The 18569-nt window shown below is 38.9% G+C and overlaps 1 protein-coding gene across 2 annotated transcripts; it reads right to left on the bottom strand.

The window, feature by feature from the left end:
- Positions 1-13804: 13804 nt before the first annotated feature.
- TLR1 (toll like receptor 1) lies at positions 13805-18566 on the bottom strand. 2 transcript variants are annotated; one of them, XM_045997906.1, is made up of 2 exons: positions 18463-18566; positions 13805-16439 (listed from the first exon to the last, which is right to left on the bottom strand). In XM_045997906.1, the coding sequence occupies exon 2, from the start codon at positions 16370-16372 to the stop codon at positions 14000-14002; it is 2373 nt and encodes a 790-aa protein (XP_045853862.1). In that variant the 5' UTR covers positions 16373-16439; positions 18463-18566; the 3' UTR covers positions 13805-13999. The 2 variants fall into 2 exon arrangements, with proteins under 2 accessions (XP_045853862.1, XP_045853863.1); XM_045997907.1 differs by having other exon boundaries at positions 13805-16081; positions 18463-18560.
- Positions 18567-18569: the final 3 nt, after the last annotated feature.

Raw genomic sequence — 18569 nt, 5'->3', positions numbered from 1 at the left:
CCCTCTCTCACTCCCCTGTTTGTGTTCCCTCTCTCACTGTCTCTCTGTCAAATAAATAAATAAAACCTTTAAAAAAGAGAAACAAACAAAACACCTTGCCTTTCCTTCCTAAAATAAGTACCGTAAGTATTATAGGAAGTGTTACATACAAGATATTGGCTAATCCTTACCAGAAACTCCATCAAATTTATATATAATTCCCATTTGACAGATGATGAAACCTAGTTCAGGGAGCATAAGAAACTTGCCTAAGGTCATCATCCAGTAAGAGACGGAGTCAGGATTCAAAACTGAGCCTGTCTGGCTCCAAAGCCCACTGTGTTTTCACTATTTCAGGTGCCCAAAAGTTCAGGTACTACTCTCTCTACCTTCACCTGGAATTTCTAAATATTTAAATCCTTATTTGCAATTAGCAATAGGCATAGTAAGCTCAGAACCATCAACTGATCATTTGGGGATGTAATTTTTTTTATTCTTTTCAAAAATCTTTTTCCTTTTTCTGTCCCTTTTCCCCCCTCTTCCCTTACTCTGAGGTTCAGCGATGTCTGCTGAACTACCCCCCCACACATGCAAACACGCACTCTCTCTCTCTCATACTTTCCCCCTCTTATAACTTCCCCTGATTTCAGAATTCTGCCTGTCCTATTTCTTCCTTCATATATAAACTGCAATGAATAGAGAACCTGTGTTACCACAGGTGGACAGAGATTTAGTTTAAAGACACTCCGAGAAGTAAGGAAGCCAAGCAGCACACTGCTGGGCCTCACAGAGAACCAGCAAAATGGCCGCCGCAGTGTTCCTGGTGCTCGGGCCATCTTACTGTCTTCTCCAAAGTGGGCAAAAGCTGTTCTCCACTCTAGTAATGAGTCAGCTTCTCTTTGACCCTTCCTCTTTCTTAACCTCCTTCTCTTTCTACTGCCAGCGTCTCCTTACTGCTGCCCTTGCTTCTATTTCTTCCTACAGCCTTTTCTCAGTGTCATAGCTTAGGGGTGGGACAGAGAGGTCCTGAGGCTACTTTCTGAAGATAAGAAATCTGATTGGTTCCTTGTATCCAAGGAGCTCCAAATGGCATCTCCATTGGGCAGAGGACCCATGGACCATCTGATAGTCTACTAGCCCATTTTATGTCTTGCCTTTGATAGGGCCCAGGTCCGGGGAGGAAAGTCACATAACTCAAGGCTCCCCATGGTGGAACTAAGGGACGGGGGCTGCTTCCCTTAAAACCTCTGCAGGCTAGCTCATAATCTAGTAGGAAGCACGTGTTCATTGAGTAATAAAGTTCCTCTCGTTTAATTATAAATATCAGTAAAAGAAAATAGTGGCACCGTTTATTTTTTCTAAAAAAATTATATTTCTGAAAAATAAAAGGTAACAATATTCTCACATGGTTAGGAACTTCCAATACTGTATCATTCACTTACTAAACTCGAGTGCTCACTTCCACAGCACATACACTAAAATCGACTATACTTGACAAGTATAAGGAGGGGAGGAAAATTGTAGTTTGAACGGATAAATTGAATGGCCCTAAAAACTTAATGGAAACCCAAAGAAAGACTTTGCAGAGATTTTGGTAAATACTTCATTTTCAAGGACTAGAGCAGCACAGTCCAACAGAATGTAGAAATAATGCAAGTCACACAGGTAACTTCAAGTTATCTAGTAACTATATTTAAAGAGACAGAAAGAAACAGGTAAAATTAGTTTTAATAATATATTGAATCGCTATATCAAAATACTAACATATACTCAATACGAAAACTACTAAGATATTTCATTTTTTTTTTCATACAGTGTCTTAGAAATCTGGTATGTATTTTACACTTAGAGCATACTTCGACACAGACTTGCCACATTTCACACACTTGATAGCCACATATGGGCCGTGGCTGTCATATTGAACAAGTAGAGCTAAAGCCTTAAGTTAATTAATGACCATCCTACAATTAGCCAACAAACTGGAACTCCTATTCATCCACAGAATTTTCCCCAGTAATGCCAAATATTGGATTTCTCATTTCCTCACCTGTCCCGACTTCAGTTCTTATTCCCTTTCTCAAATGATCCTGTGCACTCTGCAAATGACCACTGTTGTAGAAACATCTATGAGACCTGTGTCCTCAGAAATTACCCACAAAGCCTTTAGGGATAAGAATAAATATATTTTATATATAGATATATAATATGTTATCTATAACATAATTGGATTTCTTTTCTTCAGAAAGTACCCTAAGGATGAGTCTCCATCCTGCCCATAAGCTATGACACTGAGAAAAGGCTGTCAGAAATAGAAGCTGGAGCGCCTGGGTGGCTCAGTGGGTTAAAGCCTCTGCCTTCGGCTCGGGTCATAATCTCAGGGTCCTGGGATGGAGCCCCACATTGGGCTCTCTGCTCAGCAGGGAGCCTGCTTCCTCCTCTCTCTCTGCCTGCTTCTCTGCCTACTTGTGGTCTCCATCTGTCAAATAAATAAAATCTTTTTTAAAAAAGAAGAAGAAATAGAAGCAAAGGCAGCAATAAAGAGAAGGAAATTGAGAAAGAGGAAGATATTCATTTATTAGAGGTGGAATGGGGGGGAGAAGAGTGAAGATAAGCAAATGCTAAATAAAGATTAAAGAAGAAAAGAGAGAGAAAATGGGAGGTTTTTAAAAGTCAGAAAGGACAGCAGATTAAAGGAGAAAGCGAAAACATAGTGGAAAGAAGAGGGGTCAAAAAAATCCAGAAAATCAGGATGGAAGGCAAGGGACAGGATAGGAATGGAGACCCTCCAAACAAGGGAGAAAATAAAATGTATAGGCTAAACAAGAGACTAACAAAGGGAAAACAGTAGAGAAGGAAATGAGGAAGGTCTGGATTTCTCATTCAGGTACCAGTTATTATTATAACTTTATTAATAACTTGCTTTATGTTCTAAACCAAATAGAGAAATGCTGTTACATAACAGACATCCTGTAAGACAAGTTAGCGTGAGGAATCTCCCTAGATTTCCTTGTTGGCAACCAAATATGTGCAATGTTTAGACTGAATCTGAAAAAATTACTCACTGAATCACGCGTACTAAGATATCTTCTAATATATCCAGTGGTGTGCTAGAGCTGGGTTATACCAGCTCATAAGATCCAATTTTTAATTTTTTAAGAATTTTGTGAACCAGTTGTTAGAAGGAACAATGATTAAAATTCAATTGTAGAGGGGCTCCTGGGTGGCTCAGTGGGTTAAAGCCTCTGCCTTTGGCTCAGGTCATGATCCCAGAGTCCTGGGATCGAGCCCCACATCGGGCTCTCTGCTATGCAGGGAGCCTGCTTCCTCCTCTCTCTCTGCCTGCCTCTCTGCCTACTTGTGATCTCTGTCTGTCAAATAAATAAATTAAATCCTTAAAAAAAATTCAATTGCAGAGGTTTGCAATTAAATAAATGATATTAAAAACAAAAGTAATAGGTAAGCAAAAACTCATAATTTCCTAATTAGTTTGCTAGATATTTATGGTTTGTTAGGTCCCTGAAGCTACTCCTGTCTTTTATATCTGTATGGCAGAAACAGTATAGAGAATGCATAGCATTTTCTTTCTTGGTTTTTACATCTTTAGTGGAACATATCTTCCCGTAATTTCCTAAGAGAGTCTTTGAGGTTTAATTTAGAGTAAGAACTTAAATGTCCTGCTTCATATTTGATTGATTGTTCCAAATAATTTGCCTCACAAATTTTATTTTCTAGTTTCTGGTATTGAGAAGTGCAATGCCATCTTGGTTTCTGATTGTTTGTATGTGCTTTTCTCTTTCTCTCTGGAAACTTTGAGGATCGTCATCTGACATTATTCTAAAATTGTTCTAAAATTCCAAAAGGAGGTGCCCTCTACCATTTATTTTGCTGGGCTTAGTTAAGAGATTCATGTCTTGCAGTGGAATTTCTTTGCTTTATTACTTTGACAATGTCTTACCCTCCTTTTTCTCTGTCTGGAATACTTATTAGATGCAGGTGGACCTCCAGAGTTAGGTTCTTATTTCTTATTTCTTCCCTTACATTGGCGACTAACCCTTTTGTTCTAAGTCCTTAAAACTTCCCTTAGAATATTTTCCAATGCTTTGATCTCTTTGGAGGATGCGGCTATCATAGTTGAGTTCCAAGAAGTATCTTCAAGGTGTCTTGGAAGAGAGTTTAACATCCTTGTAGACCACATCATCAACATGAAACACTCCTTCCCCCAACCCTCAAAGACAGAGTGTCTGGGATCTAGTTGATTAATTTGATAATGGATTTTTTATTAAGGGTGATCATCCACTTGTGTGGGTGTTAATCTGCATAATTCAAGAAGTGACTGTGTCCTAGTAAAGGGATGAAGTCCATCAGCGAGCTCTGGAGCAGTGAAGGAAGGAAGGATGAGCTGGTCCAAAGTGTTGGGGAGCCACTGGAAGAAATAGTCCAGAAAGAGAGAACATGAGAGGTAGCCAGAAACTCAGCATGCCTCTGGAATCCTCAGGAGAGACTGTTCTCCTGTAACCATGCAGACGGGGACTTGAATGGTTTTAATTGAAAGTAAAAGGAAAAACTAGAAACTTTGATATTTGAGTTGCATTAGTGAGGCTGAAGTTGTTCATGTGTTTGTTCTCTAACTGAACCCTGGTTTTGTTGTTGCTGTTTTAGATTTTATTTTATTTATTCATGAGAGACAGAGAAGGCAGAGGGGAGAGGGAGAAGCAGGCTCCCCACAGAGCAGAGAAGCCAATGCAGGGCTCGAACCCAGGATCCTGGGATCATGATCCAAATGAAGGCAGACGCTTAACCAACTGAGCACACAGGCGCCCCTAACTGAATCTAGTTTTGCACTATTCCTCTCATTGTCAATATACCAATTGGGATTCAGTGCTTTTCTGTTTTATTCTACAACTTCTTTATATAAAAGAAAAAATTCAGTTTTATCTGTGATATTTACTACCAGTTTACTTCTCGATTTGTCATTTCTCCATTGGCCATGTTTAGCTGTTTGTGTTTATTTGGTTATTCATTTGCTTGTTTGTTTGAACAGGGAGCTATTTCTAATTTTTATATGGTCAAATTCTGTCTCTTTTCTGATTTTATTTAATCTTAGAAAAAGCCTAGGACTATCCAGACAGCACATGAGTAACAGCTCAGCTCCAGTGATAATGAAGATACCAATAATAACAATAAAAACGGCATCGTCATAACTAGCATTTACAGAGTTTCTAGTCTGTGCCAGCCACTGTTCTATGCACATTACATGTTTAACTCCTTTAATGCTCGTAACAATAGTCTGAGACAAGTATGATGATACTCATTTCTATTTGTGCTAATAAAGCAGGGAGAAAATGCATAACCACTCAGCATCACTAAAAGGACAGGGAAAAGGCAGAATTCAGGTTGGGGTGGTCTGTCTCTGGAGTACTCATCCTACTCACTGTGCCCTGCCAGCTGTAGAGGGAATAGCAAGACCCAGGCTTCCACACATCATACCACTCATTTCTTATAACAATCATATGAGGGAAACACCATTATAATGCTCATTTTACAGATGTGAAAGAGGAGGCTGGAACAGGTTAAGGAATTCATCCAAGGGCACAGAGCTACAGACAAATGGAGCCAGGACTGAATTTTAGAGTGTTTGTGTAGAGAAACCAGCTTTATAACCTCTGTTCTCTACTATTTCTATCTTTGATGAAGACTTAGTTGTTTTGTGGGGGATTTTTTAGTTTATATTTAAGTTTTTTTAAGTCTTAATTTAAGTTCCAGTTCATTAACATATAGTGTAATATTAGTTTCAGGCGTACAATAGAGTGATTCAACACTTCCGTACAACATCCAGTGCTCATCACAGTAGGTCCCGTCCTTAATCCCATCACCTATTTAATCTACTCCCACACAACCTCTGTAACCATCAGTTCGTTCTCTATAGTTAAGAGTCTGTTTCTTGGCTTGTCTCTCTCTCCGCTCCCCCCCAACCCTGTTCATTTGTTTTCTTTCTCGAATTCACATAATAGTGAAATCATATTATATTTATATTTCTCGGACTGACTTATTTTGCTTAGCATAATACTCCCTAGCCCTATCCATATTGTTGTAAATGGCAAGATTTCACCCATTTTTATGACTGAGTAATAGTCCACCGTATACATAGATACTACTTCTTCTTTCTCCTTTCATCAGTGGATGGACACTACGGCTCTTTCCATAACTTGGTTCTTATAGATATGCTGCTATAAACATCAGGGCACGTTTATCCCTTTGAATTAGTATTTTATATTTGGGTAAAGAGCCAGTAGTGCAATTACTGGATCATAGAGTAGCTCTACTTTTTGAGGAACCTCCATATTGTTTTCTGGAATGACCGCACCAGTTTGCATTCCTACCAACAATGCAAGAAGGTTCCCCTTTCTCCACATTGTTGCATTTCTGTGGTGTTGGTTGTTATTTCTCTCCTCTCATTTGTGATTTTACTTATTTGGGTCCTTTTTCTTCTCTTTTTGATGAGTCTGGCTAAAGGTCTATCAAGCTTATTGATCTTTTCCTAAAGAACCAGCTCTTAGTTTCACTGATCTGTTTTATTGTTTTTTTCAGTTTCCATATCATTTATTTCTGCTCTAATCCTTATTATTTCCTTTCCTCTACTAGTTTTTAGGCTTCATTTATTGTTCTTTTCCTAGATGCTTTAGGTGTAAGATTAGGTTGTTTATTTTAGATTTTTCTTGCTTCTTGAGGTAGGCTTATATTGCTATATACTTCTCTTGTAGGACTGCTTTTCTGCATCCTAAAGATTTTAGACCATTATGTTTTCATCTTAATTTGTTTCCATGTATTTTTTAATTTCTTCTTCGGTTTTCTGTTTGACCCATTCATTGTTTTGTAGCATGTTGTTTAACCTCCATGTATTCATGGTCTTTCCAGGTTTTTTATTTTGGTTGACTTCTAGTTTCATAGCGCTATGGTCAGAAAAGATGCATAGTATGACTTCAATCCTCTTGTATTTGTTGAGACCTGTTTTAGGACCTAATATGTGATCTGTTCTGGAGAATGTTCCACGTGCACTTGAAAGAATGTGCATTTTGCTGTTTTAGGGTGGAATGTTCTGCATATATCTGTTAGGTCCATCTGGTCCAGTGTATCATTCAATATCATTGTTTCCTTGTTGATGTTCTGTTTAGATGATCTGTCTATTGATATAAGTGGGGTGCTAAAATTCTCTACAATTTTTCTGTTATTATCAGCTAGTTCTTTTATGTTTCTTATTGTTTTATATATTTGAGTACTCCCATGTTGGGTGCATAAATACCTACAATGGATATATTTTCTTATTGGATTGTCCCCTTTATGATTATATAATACCCTTTTTTGTCTCTTACTACAGTCTTTGTTTTAGAGTCAATTTGTCCAATATAAGTATTGCTACTCTGGCTTTCTTTTGACATCCATTTGAGTGATTAATATTTCTCCACCTCCTCATTTTCAATCTGTAGGTGTCCTTAGGTCTAAAATGAGTCTCTTTTAGGCAGCATAGAGATGAGTCTTGTTTTGTTTTGTTTTGTTTTGCTTTTTATCCATTCTGACACTGTATGCCTTTTGATTGGAGCATTTAGTCCATTAACATTCAAAATAATTACTGATAGATATGTACGTATTGCCATTTTATTGCTTGTTTTGTGCTTGTTTCTGGAGATTTTCTCTGATCCTTTCTTGTCTTTGTCTTGTCTTGTCTTAGTCACTATTAGTCTCTCCTTTGCACTCAAATTCCCCTATTTCTTGCAGGGCTGGTTTGGTGGTCACAAACTCCTTTGGTTTTAGTTTGGGAACTCTTTATCTCTCCTTCCACTCTGAATGAGAGCTTTGCTGGATAGAGTATTCTTGGCTGCAGGTTTTTCCCATTTAGCACATTGAATATATGATGGCCCTCCCTTCTAGCTTGCCAAGTTTCTGTTGAGAAATCCCCAGCTAGTCTTATAGGTTTTCCCTTGTAAGTTATGGACTTCTTTTGTCTTGCTGCTTTTAAAATTTTTATCACTATTCTTTGCAAATTTAATTACAATACATCTTGGTGTTGGCCTGCTTTTATTGATTTTGATGGGGGTTCTCTGTGCCTCCTTGATCTGGATGACTGTTTCCTTCCCCAGGGTAGGGAAGTTTTCAGCTCTTATTTCCTCAAATATATTTTCTTCTCTCTTTTCTGTTTTTCTTCTGGGACTCCTGTAATATGAATATTATTACATTTGATGGAGTCACTGAGTTCCCTAAGTCTAATCTCATCTTGTACAATTCTTTCTCTTTGTTTGGCTTCATTATTGTCCATTATTTTGTCTTCTAGGTCACTAATTCATTCCTCTCTTCCTCCAGCTTGCTGTTTATTTCATCAAGTCTGTTTCCAATCTCTCTTATTTCACTCTTCACCTCTGATTGATTCCTTTTAAGTTCTTTTATCTTAGTGGTAATGTTCTCACTGATGTCTTCTATTCTTTTTTCAAGCCCAGTGAGTATTCTTATGATTATTGCCTTAAATTCTCCATTAGGCATGTTACTTATATCTATTTCACTTGAATCTATGGCCATGGCCTTATCTTGTTTTTACTTGGGAAAAATTCCTCTGTCTTGGCATTTTGTCTAAGTCTCTGCCTTCTTCTGTGTGTTTTAAAAGACTCTTATGTCTCCTGCTTCTGAATGTAATGGCCTTATGAAGAAGAGGTCATATAGTGCCCAGGGCCTCGTGCTTCAGTGTTTCTGGTGTACACTGTGTGTGCTCTGCTGTTGTATTTTGGCTTTTCTATCCTGCCAAGGCTCTCCCTGCCTATGGTGGGTAGTGCTTGGTCCTCGGCCTGAATGTGGCAACTTTTAACTACATGAGACCTGTACAGAACCCTCTGGTCAGGAGATGTGGTGTGGCCAGGGTTTTGTGCTGGTTTTCCAGGAAAGAGTCCACTGCATTGGGACTGAGAAGGGCAGTCCCACCAGAGCACAGAGGGGGTGGGGCTTGTGATAAGCAAGTTAGGCGGCCAGTGTCCTCTCTGAGCTTCTTCCATCAGGTGGCCCGGTGTTTATGCTGGGGAGTAGCAGGGGAAAATGATGCCAGTAAGCTCCTTTGTTCCTGGAGAGGTGTATTATAAATAAAGACTTAGTTTTGATATTTCCTTCTGTTGGCTGTAAATTTTTCAAGTATAAGAAAGTATCAAAGTATGGTCGCCTGGGTGGCTCAGTGGGTTAAGCGACTGCCTTCAGCTCAGGTCATGATCCTGGAGTCCTGGGACTGAGTCCCACATTGGGCTCCCTGCTCAGCAGGGAGTCTGCTTCTCCCTCTGACCCTCTCCCCTCTCATGCTCTCTCTTTCTCTCTCAAGTAAATAAATAAAATCTTAAAAAAAAAAAAGAAAACTATCAAAGTAAAAGCAAGCACTAACCACAAGCAAGCCATGATAATGTTTTTGTATATTTTCAACTAGACCTTTTACTCCACATATTTCTACCATATGAAACCATCCTACACATGTACTTTTGTATCCTATGTTTTTCATTTATATTTTAATGTAAGCATTCCCTTATGTTATACATTATTTTTTTAGATTGTGGTAAAACATATGTGGTAAAAACACATAATAAAATGTGTCATCTTAACACAATACACTATTTTTAATGATTATAAAATGTTATTAAACAAACACAGCACATTTCTCCATTGTTGGAAATTTGGAATGTTTCAAATTTTTCACTGTTAACAATGACTCTTCAATTAACATACTTGTAAGAAATATTTGTCCAGGGGCACCTGGGTGGCTCAGTGGGTTAAAGCCTCTAACTTCAACTAAGGTCATGATCTCAGGGTCCTGGGATCGAGCCCTGCATTGGGCTCTCTACTCAGCAAGGAGCCTGCTTCTCCCTTTCTCTCTCTGCCTACTTGTGATCTCTGTCTGTCAAATAAATAAATAAAATCTTTAAAAAAAAAAAGAAAAAAAATTTGTCCACATTTCAACTTACTTTCTTAGGCTAGATTTCTAAAGTAGAATTACAGGTCAAAGAACATGGTTATTTTTTTTTTTTTTAGATTTTTTTTTTTTTTAATTTGACAGAGAGAGAGAGAGAGTTCACAAGTAGGCAGAGAGAGAGAGGGAAACAGGCTCCCCGCAGCACAGAGAGCCCGATGTGGGGCTCGATCCCAGGACCCTGAGACCACAACCTGAGCCGAAGGCAGAGGCTTAACCCACTGAGCCACTCAGGCGCCCCAAGAACATGGTTATTTTATTTTATTTTATTTTATTTTCAAAGATTTTATTTATTTATTTATTTATTTGACAGAGAGAGACATGGAGAGAGAGGAAACATAAGCAGGGGGAGCAAGAGAGGGAGAAGCAGGCTTCCTGCTGAGCAGGGATCCTGATGGGCCCTAATCCCAGGACTCTGGGATCATGACCTGAGCCCAAGGCAGCTGCTTAATGACTGAGCCACCCAGGTGCCCAGAACATGGTTATTTTAAAGCCCTTTTTATATATATCCGAATTACTTTGCCCTCCTATTATCACTATATAAAATGCCCATTCCACTGTAGTCTTATTAATATAACAGACTGATAAAAATGGGACTACTTTTTAAAAAATGGGACTTTTTTTATATCAATTTAGTGAAGGTCACTGGAGTGAAGTGTGAAACAAGATAATGGTTTTGCAACACTTTGCTGACCAACAAATGGGGTCAGAGAGTCTGAGAGGAGTTAAAGATTAGAAGAGGATTTCGAGCAGTGCCTGAGTGGCTCAGTGGGTAAAGACTCTGCCCTCGGCTCAGGTCATGGTCTCAAGGTCCTGGGATCAAGCCCCACACCAGGCTCTCTGCTCAGCAGGGAGCCTGCTTCCCCCTCTCTCTCTGCCTGCCTCTCTGTCTACCTGTGATCTCTGTCAAATAAATAAATAAAAATCTTTAAAATAATAATTTAAAAAAAGAAGTGGATTTGGACAGTTTTTGGTGTATTATGAGTTCCACTTACCCTAAGAAGGAATGGGCAGATGTGCTCCCACATCTGTCATCTATAGATGGTCATCTATAAGCCAAGGAGACAAGGCCTAGAACAGCTCTTTCCTTCCCACCCCTCAAAAGTCACTAACCGTACTCACACCCTAATATTGGACTTCAAGCTTCCAGAACTGTGAGCTAATACATTTCTGTTGGTTATGCCACTCAAGTTGTAGTACTTTTTTTTTTTTAACATTAGCCTTAGCAAACTAGTACACAACTAGTGCTGTGCATTGAAGCTTGATTATGAAATCTTGAAGTTCAGTACAGGAAGTGCAATCACCCGGGAGAAAACAGGAAAATCCAGTCCTAACAACTATTGCAACTTCCATTACAGAACAAAAGTTTAAAAAAAAAAAAAAGATTTTATTTATTTAGAGCATGAGTAGGGGTAGGGGCAGAGGGGGAGGAAAAAGAATATCAAGTAGATTCCACCCTAAGCCTGATGAAGGGGTCAGTCTCAGGACCCTGAAATCATGACTTGAGCTGAAATCAAGAGTTAGGTGCTCAACTAACTGAGATACTCAGGTACCCCCCAAGAACTTTTATATATATTTTTAGTATATGTTTCATGGTTTTAAGTTCCCTTCCAGTATAATGTGCCATAAAAGCTTTTTTTTTTTTTAAGATTTTATTTATTTATTTGACAGACAGAGACTACAAGCAGGCAGAGAGGCAGGCAGAGAGAGAGGAGGAAGTAGACTCCTCGCCGAGCAGAGAGCCCAATGCGGGGCTCAATACCAGGACCCTGGGATCATGGCCCGAGCCGAAGGCAGAGGCTTTAACCCACTGAGTCACCCAGGCGCCCCTGTGTCATAAAAGTTTAAATGATGATTTTTCTATATCCCTAAATTCTAATTCCATAGTTTAACTTTTCAAGATTTTTGACAGTATGATCTTAATCTAACTTTTCATGCTTTTATCTCACTGTCATTTTTCATAAACTACATGGCTCAGTCAAATTGGGACACCAATCCCAAAATAGTCCTGGATATTCTTGTCTTTGTTCTGTTCATCTCTCTATTTATAATGGTCTTTCCATTCCCCAACATCACACATTGAAAAATCCAAAGTTAAAATCTTTCTTCGGTATCCAGTAGAAAAACCATCACTTCTAAGACTTTTTTTTTTTATTCAGTCTAAATGGTTCTGAACTTCCATTGCATATTTTTGTTTCACTGATTTTTATTTCAGTTATCTGGATTCATGTAATATCCTCTGATTGACTTTAAGTTTCTTAGGGCAAGCAGCAACTAGTACATGTGTTACTTGAGTTTCTTCTTCCAAAAGTGGGGACTGAGACAAGAGCTTTGTGTACAGGTCATTTGTTTGGAGAAGTAATCTCATGGATCAAGAATAAGGGGACTGGGAAAAATGAAACAAAGAAGAAGTGAAAAGGCAATCTCAGAGTGAGCAAAGCTCAGTTCTACTGGGGACTCATTGAGGAATGGTGTAGAACGTAACTTATTTGTTAACCTAAGAAAAGAAAGCAATTTATATCTAATGGTTCCCTTTCCTTAAGTGGTCAGGGATCTCCCTAGGGAATATCTCTGGCACTTCTAGCTTTGGGCATATACCAGAATGCTTGAATAGGCTTCTATGAACATTACATACAGGGGTATTAATGAAGTCACAGGGCATAAAACGAGAGATACCTGGTGCAGCTCTGACAAGATGCTGTCTGCTTACACCTTCCCAGAGCTGACAGTTAGACTAAAAGGATAGAACATGAGAATGATTGATGAGTATTAAAAAATTCTGATAAAATTATGCTAGGAAATAATATCTGGTATAACTCATTCCTTGCACTGTTCCAATCTGCTCATGTCCTGCTCATATTTAACAATTCCCAAAGACAAGAATACACATGGACTATATTCCTCCATCTGATCAAAAGAGCAAAGTCTCTTGTGCGTGTTAGGTCAGGCAACTAGAATCTCAGCAAGAGCTCCAGCCACAGAAAACCAGACTCAGAATTTCCATCAGGCCTGAGATGTAATTCAAGAACTCTTGGTTTGGGTTCCCCCAGGTCCAGACCCTGAGACAACTAGTCAACCACAAGTAGTTTATTTCAAAGGTGATCCCAGGAAACACCCTTAAAGGAATGAGGATATGAGATAAGGATAGAAAGGAAACCAATAAAAAATATGTTTATCAAGCTATTTCCATGATGGAGAATTAGAATTCCATTCTACTTGGGAACTCAGGGAGAGTATAAAGCATACCCCAGATTTATCCCCAAAATGAGTGAGAAATTTGGGGCATTTATCCAACAATTCTCTTCCTGATATTCATTGAGAGCTCCTTCCAAGAAAACCCCCCAGCACTTCTTGGGGCACCTGGTGGAGCGGGTTGTTGAGAATCTGACTCTTGGTTTCAGCTCAGGTTGTGATCTCAGGGTCGTGAGATAGAGCCCCATGTTGGGCTCCATGCTCAGCATAGAGTCTGCTTTAATTTCTCTCCCCCCTCCCTCTGTCCCTCCCACTTGTGTTCTTGCTCTCTCAAATAAATAGATCTTAAAAAAAAATCTCCAGCACTTTTAAATTGCCCTTTGTGTAAGCCAAGTAGGTTCTTATGGCCAGGAGAAAATCCAGGCAAAGAGTCTGCAGCATTAGCAATAAGTGGTCTTTACCATGCAAGGACAAATGCTGAGTAGAAGCAAAAAGGGCACCAATAGCTACAGAAATCTGCTCTAGAAACTAAAATTATTTAAATAGGTACTTGTCTTGATTACATGATAAATTCAATGAATTCAGTCATACAAAAAAAAGATAAATTCCTCATGTGTTAGAAATTAACAACTTAAATCAAAATTATATCATTGCATTAATTTTTATTACCATATATAAATGGTGAACTGGAGACTCTGAAAGTACACATTTTTATCTACATTATACATTCAAAATTGCATTTAGATTTGTGTTGATGCGAAATAAGTCACTGTTGGAACTTCAAAAGCAGCAACATTTTTCCCGAAGAAACAAGGGAATAGTTTTAGATCTATGTGTGATCTATTTTTTGGCTTGCTCCATCAATTTAATATTAACAGAAGCTCTTAGATTAGCCCAAAAAAGTCCATGTTTGCTCTTCTCCTTGGGCCATTCCAAGTAAGTCCTTTGTGCCATGAGATTTTTGAGCTTGTGATAGTTGCTAGGAATGGAATACTGTGGAATAGGATCTAGCAAGATCAAGATTAAGTTATCAAAACCTTCATGAAAGAGATTATGATGGGCAAAGTAGAGTTCATAATGGCACCACTCACTCTGGACAAAGTTAGGCGACAAAACAAAGATGGACTTGTAACTTTTCTCAATGCAGTTTATGATATTTTCCACGATGCTCTTGCCAGGAACAAAGCTTCTTTCATGGAGACAAATCTTTATATCTTCTTTTTCTAGGTTTGGTAGTAATTCACTCTTCACCCAGGCTGAATCATGCCCACTATATGAAATAAAAGCATGGAACTGGAGGGTTCTTTGGAGTTCTTCTAAAGGTATGTTCCTTGCCCTGCGCCGGGTCTGGGTCCACTGACACACCATCCTGAGATACCAGGGCAGATCAAAGTAGATACAGAGGGCGGTCACAGTAGCAGTCAACACCAGCATAGTGACCCCAATGGTAACAAGCAGCAGAGTTGTGTTGCAGGATAACTGAGACATGTGAAAGTCCTTCAGCAGGGTTCCCTTGTAGTTTTCTGGAGAGTCACACTTATAAGAATCAGGCCAACCTTCTACCACTTCACGCGATACTTGGCCTAGCCTTTGGACAAATTCTCTTAGTTCACATGTACATTGGAATGGATTGTTCCCTGCTCTTATGGACCTAATCTTCTGGCAGCTCTGGAAGAAATCAGCTGATGGGTTGGAAATTGAATTAGAGTCAATGATCAGTACAGAAAGGCTGCTAAAAGCACCACAGTCTGGAAGGTGGGCTAAAGAATTGGAAGCAACATTGAGTTCTTGCAAAGCTTCTAGTTTCATGATTGGTTTAGGAATGCTCCTTATTCTGTTATCGTGAAGATCAAGTACCTTGACCTTGGGAGGTAAACATCTGAAAACAGAGTCAGTAAGTATATTTGAAGACATATTTAAATTTAATAAACTTCCAGTCCAACTGCAATTTCCTTCATTTTCATCATAACTTAGAGAATTCTGGCTAACATCCAACTGTTGTAGAGACTTCATCTTCTTGGTCATATTAACTATACTTACAAGTTCTTTTAATTGATTCATTTGTAAATTAAGTGTCTTCAGTTTAACCAAGTTTCCACAATTTTTAAAAATCATGTCTGTTAAGAGATTATTAGAAAAATCCAAGTACAGAAATGGGCTAATTTGGGATGGGCAAACCATGTGGACCATGTGTGTATCAGACACTGTGAAATTTTGGATGTTCATATTTGAAAGGATTTCATAGATATAACTTTGTGGCAAAGCGAATGCATCACTGACAACGTGGTGTATAGATAAGGCCTTCAGTGAAGTGTTAGAATAATCAAAATATCTTAAGTCAGGTTTACCCTGTAGTTTTACATTTGAAATTGAGAAATACTCTATGCTTGTATGCCAAACCAACTGGAGGATCGTAATGAAAAAATTCCAAGTTGTTTCAATGTTGTTTAAAGTAAGATTTGATAACCTTGAATTCTTTTGAAGTTTTGACAGAACATCCTGGAAATAAGAACATCCATTATCATCTAGCACACATTTGATATTAGATAGTTCCAGACTTACTGCTGTGCTGACTGATACATCCAACGTAAAACTGAATTCCTTTCTTCTGGGGAAAACAATGTGTAGACTTTCTGTGTTAAGGTTGTGAAGGCTCTCAGGGTCTTCTTTTTCCCCGTAAGTGTCTCCTAAGACCAGTAAAACCTTATTTATATGCAAAGGAGCAATTAGTAGCACACTAGATTTTTGTAATCGTGTGGCACTTAATCCCAGAAATTCTAGTTGAGACATGTTGACAAATTCTTTGCATATGGGCAAATGATCAAATGCATTAAACGAGAGGTCTAAGTGCTTGAGGTTCATGGTAGGATGGCAAGAAATCTTCCCCAACTCATTGTGGGACAAATCCAAGTATTCCAGTTCCTGGTTGAATTTGAAAACACTGATATCAAGATATTGAATTCTATTATGAGAAACTACCAAAATCCTCAGCTTTGATAGTGATAGGATGTCAGAAGTGTGAAGCTCAGATATAGAATTTTGTGATATATCTAAGGTTGTTGTTTTCAAGGATAGGTCTTTGGGAACATGAAAGAGACCAGTTTTTGATCTGTTAACTAGAAATTCACTTTCATCAGACAGCTGGGTTCTGGTCTCAAATATTAACATGAAGATTATGGCAAAATGGAAGATGCTAGAATTAGTTCTCATCATTTTGTAAGACCAGACATTCCTAAGTGTAGTTGCTATTCCTCAGACCATCTCCATACAGGTATGGATCCTTAAAAAACAAAACAAAACAAAACACTTTAAATGACTGTATGAAACTAGGCATCGTTGACATTAAACATTTTTTCCTAGGGACGCATAAAATGAAGCCTGTTCCTTGGACTCCAAGTTCCTTGGAGTCACATAACTGAAACGAGGGAAATATACCTATTGATAAATGACTATACCACCTCTAATCAAATAACCTTTAATATGGAAGGTGTAATGGGTAGAATGGTGGCTTCACCCAAAAGATAATTCCGCCTTTTAACCCTGTCCTATTCATCACAAACTGTGACTATTACCTAATTGGGGAAGAGGGTCTTTGTAGAAATAATAAGGTTAAGGGTCTTTAGATGAGGAGATCATCCTGGGTTATCCAGGTGGTCTTTAAATCCAGTGACAAGTGTTCTTACAAGAGAAAGACAGAGGGATATTTGATGGAGACAACAGAGACACAGAGAAGGCCATCTGAAGAAGGAGGCAGAGATTGGAGCAGATACAGTGCAAACCAAGGAATACTGATAGCTACTGGAAGCTAGAAGAGGCTTTACGGAGAGTTTAGTGCTACCAACACCTTGATTTTAGACTTCTGGTCTCCAGAACCATGAGAGAGTACATTTCCGTTGTTTTTAGCCACCAAGTTTATGGTAACTTGTTACAGCAGCCACAGGAAACTAATACAGATGGTTTTATGTATTTATGGAAGGTCCACTGAGCCCAACCCTCCCAAGATCATATAGAACTCAAACTAGGATTCACAGCCAGTGTATTTTCTACCTTTGACATGCACCACCTCATGGCTCTCTTAAGAGCTCCTTTCCCATGAGGTTGAATTCAAACTCTTCTTGCATTACTTTTTATTACTTACATGTGATTTCACACCTAACTTTGGTCTTATTCAAAAGGTAATTAGATCATGATAAATGGTCTCTCAGAAATCCCATTTATTCATCCATTTATTTATTGAACCACTCTGTATTGATAATCTACTGGCCTTGTTTTAGGAACTAGAGATAAAGCTGAGAACAAAAGAAAGCCCTAATTCTCAGGGAGCTTATTATCTAGTGACAAGATGGAAAAATAGATGACTACAGGTAATTTCATGTAGTATTAAATATTATATAGAAAATTTAAGCAGAGGGGCACCTGGGTGGCTCCATCGGTTCAACACCCAACTCTTGGTTTTGACTCAGGTTGTGGGATTCAGCCCCACATTGGTCTCTGTGCTTTGCATGGAACCTGCTTAAGAGTCTTTCCCTTTCCTCTCTGTCTGCCCTCCCCTCACTCCACCTTGCACATGTTCTCTGCAAAAAAAAAAAAAAAAAAAAAAAAAAGAAGAAGAAGAAGAAGAAAAATTAAACAGAGTAAATGAATCAAGAATAATGGTCAGCATGTAACAGTGGTTGGTGGATTTTTTAGACTGATCAGTCAGAGTTCTAGGACTTTCTGAGAAAATGCCATTGTGGTGTAAACCAGAATGGAGTGAATGAGTCATCTATGGGAAGATCTCTGGGGAAAGCATTTCTGACAGAGAAAAGGGCCAATGCAAATGTCCTGAGGTGCGGCTAAGGCTGGCTTATCTGAGGCACAGTAAGGTGATCAATGTTAGTATGGAGTGAGTGAAGATAAGAGGAAGTAGAGGCAAGATTGTTCAAGGTGAAGTTCATTGCAAGGAGTTGGGATACTGGTCTGAGAGTCAGGAGGGAATGGGGAGCACTGAAAGGTTTCAATGATAGGAGAAGTTTCCTCCTCTTCAGAAAAATTTTGTTCATCCATTCATCAAATAGGTATCTATTCTCTATGAAGTGCTAGACATCATTCTAGGTTATGCTTATGCACTAGTTATCAACCCACTATAGCCCAGACACCATTTTGTTATCAAGATTCTAATCACACGGGAGACCAGGGAGAGTTGTGTTGGGATGAACCCTAGAGTGTGATCCACATCCCCCTATCCCACCCCCTATCCCACCTTCCCCTTTCAGCTGGGGCTACATGGCTACATGGCTACATGGGTCTTTCAGGAAACTTACTCAGTCTCTTGGAGCTGCATTAGACAGGCAAGCCATCAATATTGGCAAAGAGTCAAATTCCTCTTCACATATCGCCTCACATCTCTCCATGGGCACAAAAGGACCTA

Source organism: Meles meles, chromosome 2, assembly GCF_922984935.1.
Source record: "Meles meles chromosome 2, mMelMel3.1 paternal haplotype, whole genome shotgun sequence".
NCBI classification, from domain to species: domain Eukaryota; kingdom Metazoa; phylum Chordata; class Mammalia; order Carnivora; family Mustelidae; genus Meles; species Meles meles.
The sequence above is the reverse complement of the archived record's forward strand: the minus strand, read 5'-3'. Positions and strand labels throughout refer to the sequence as shown.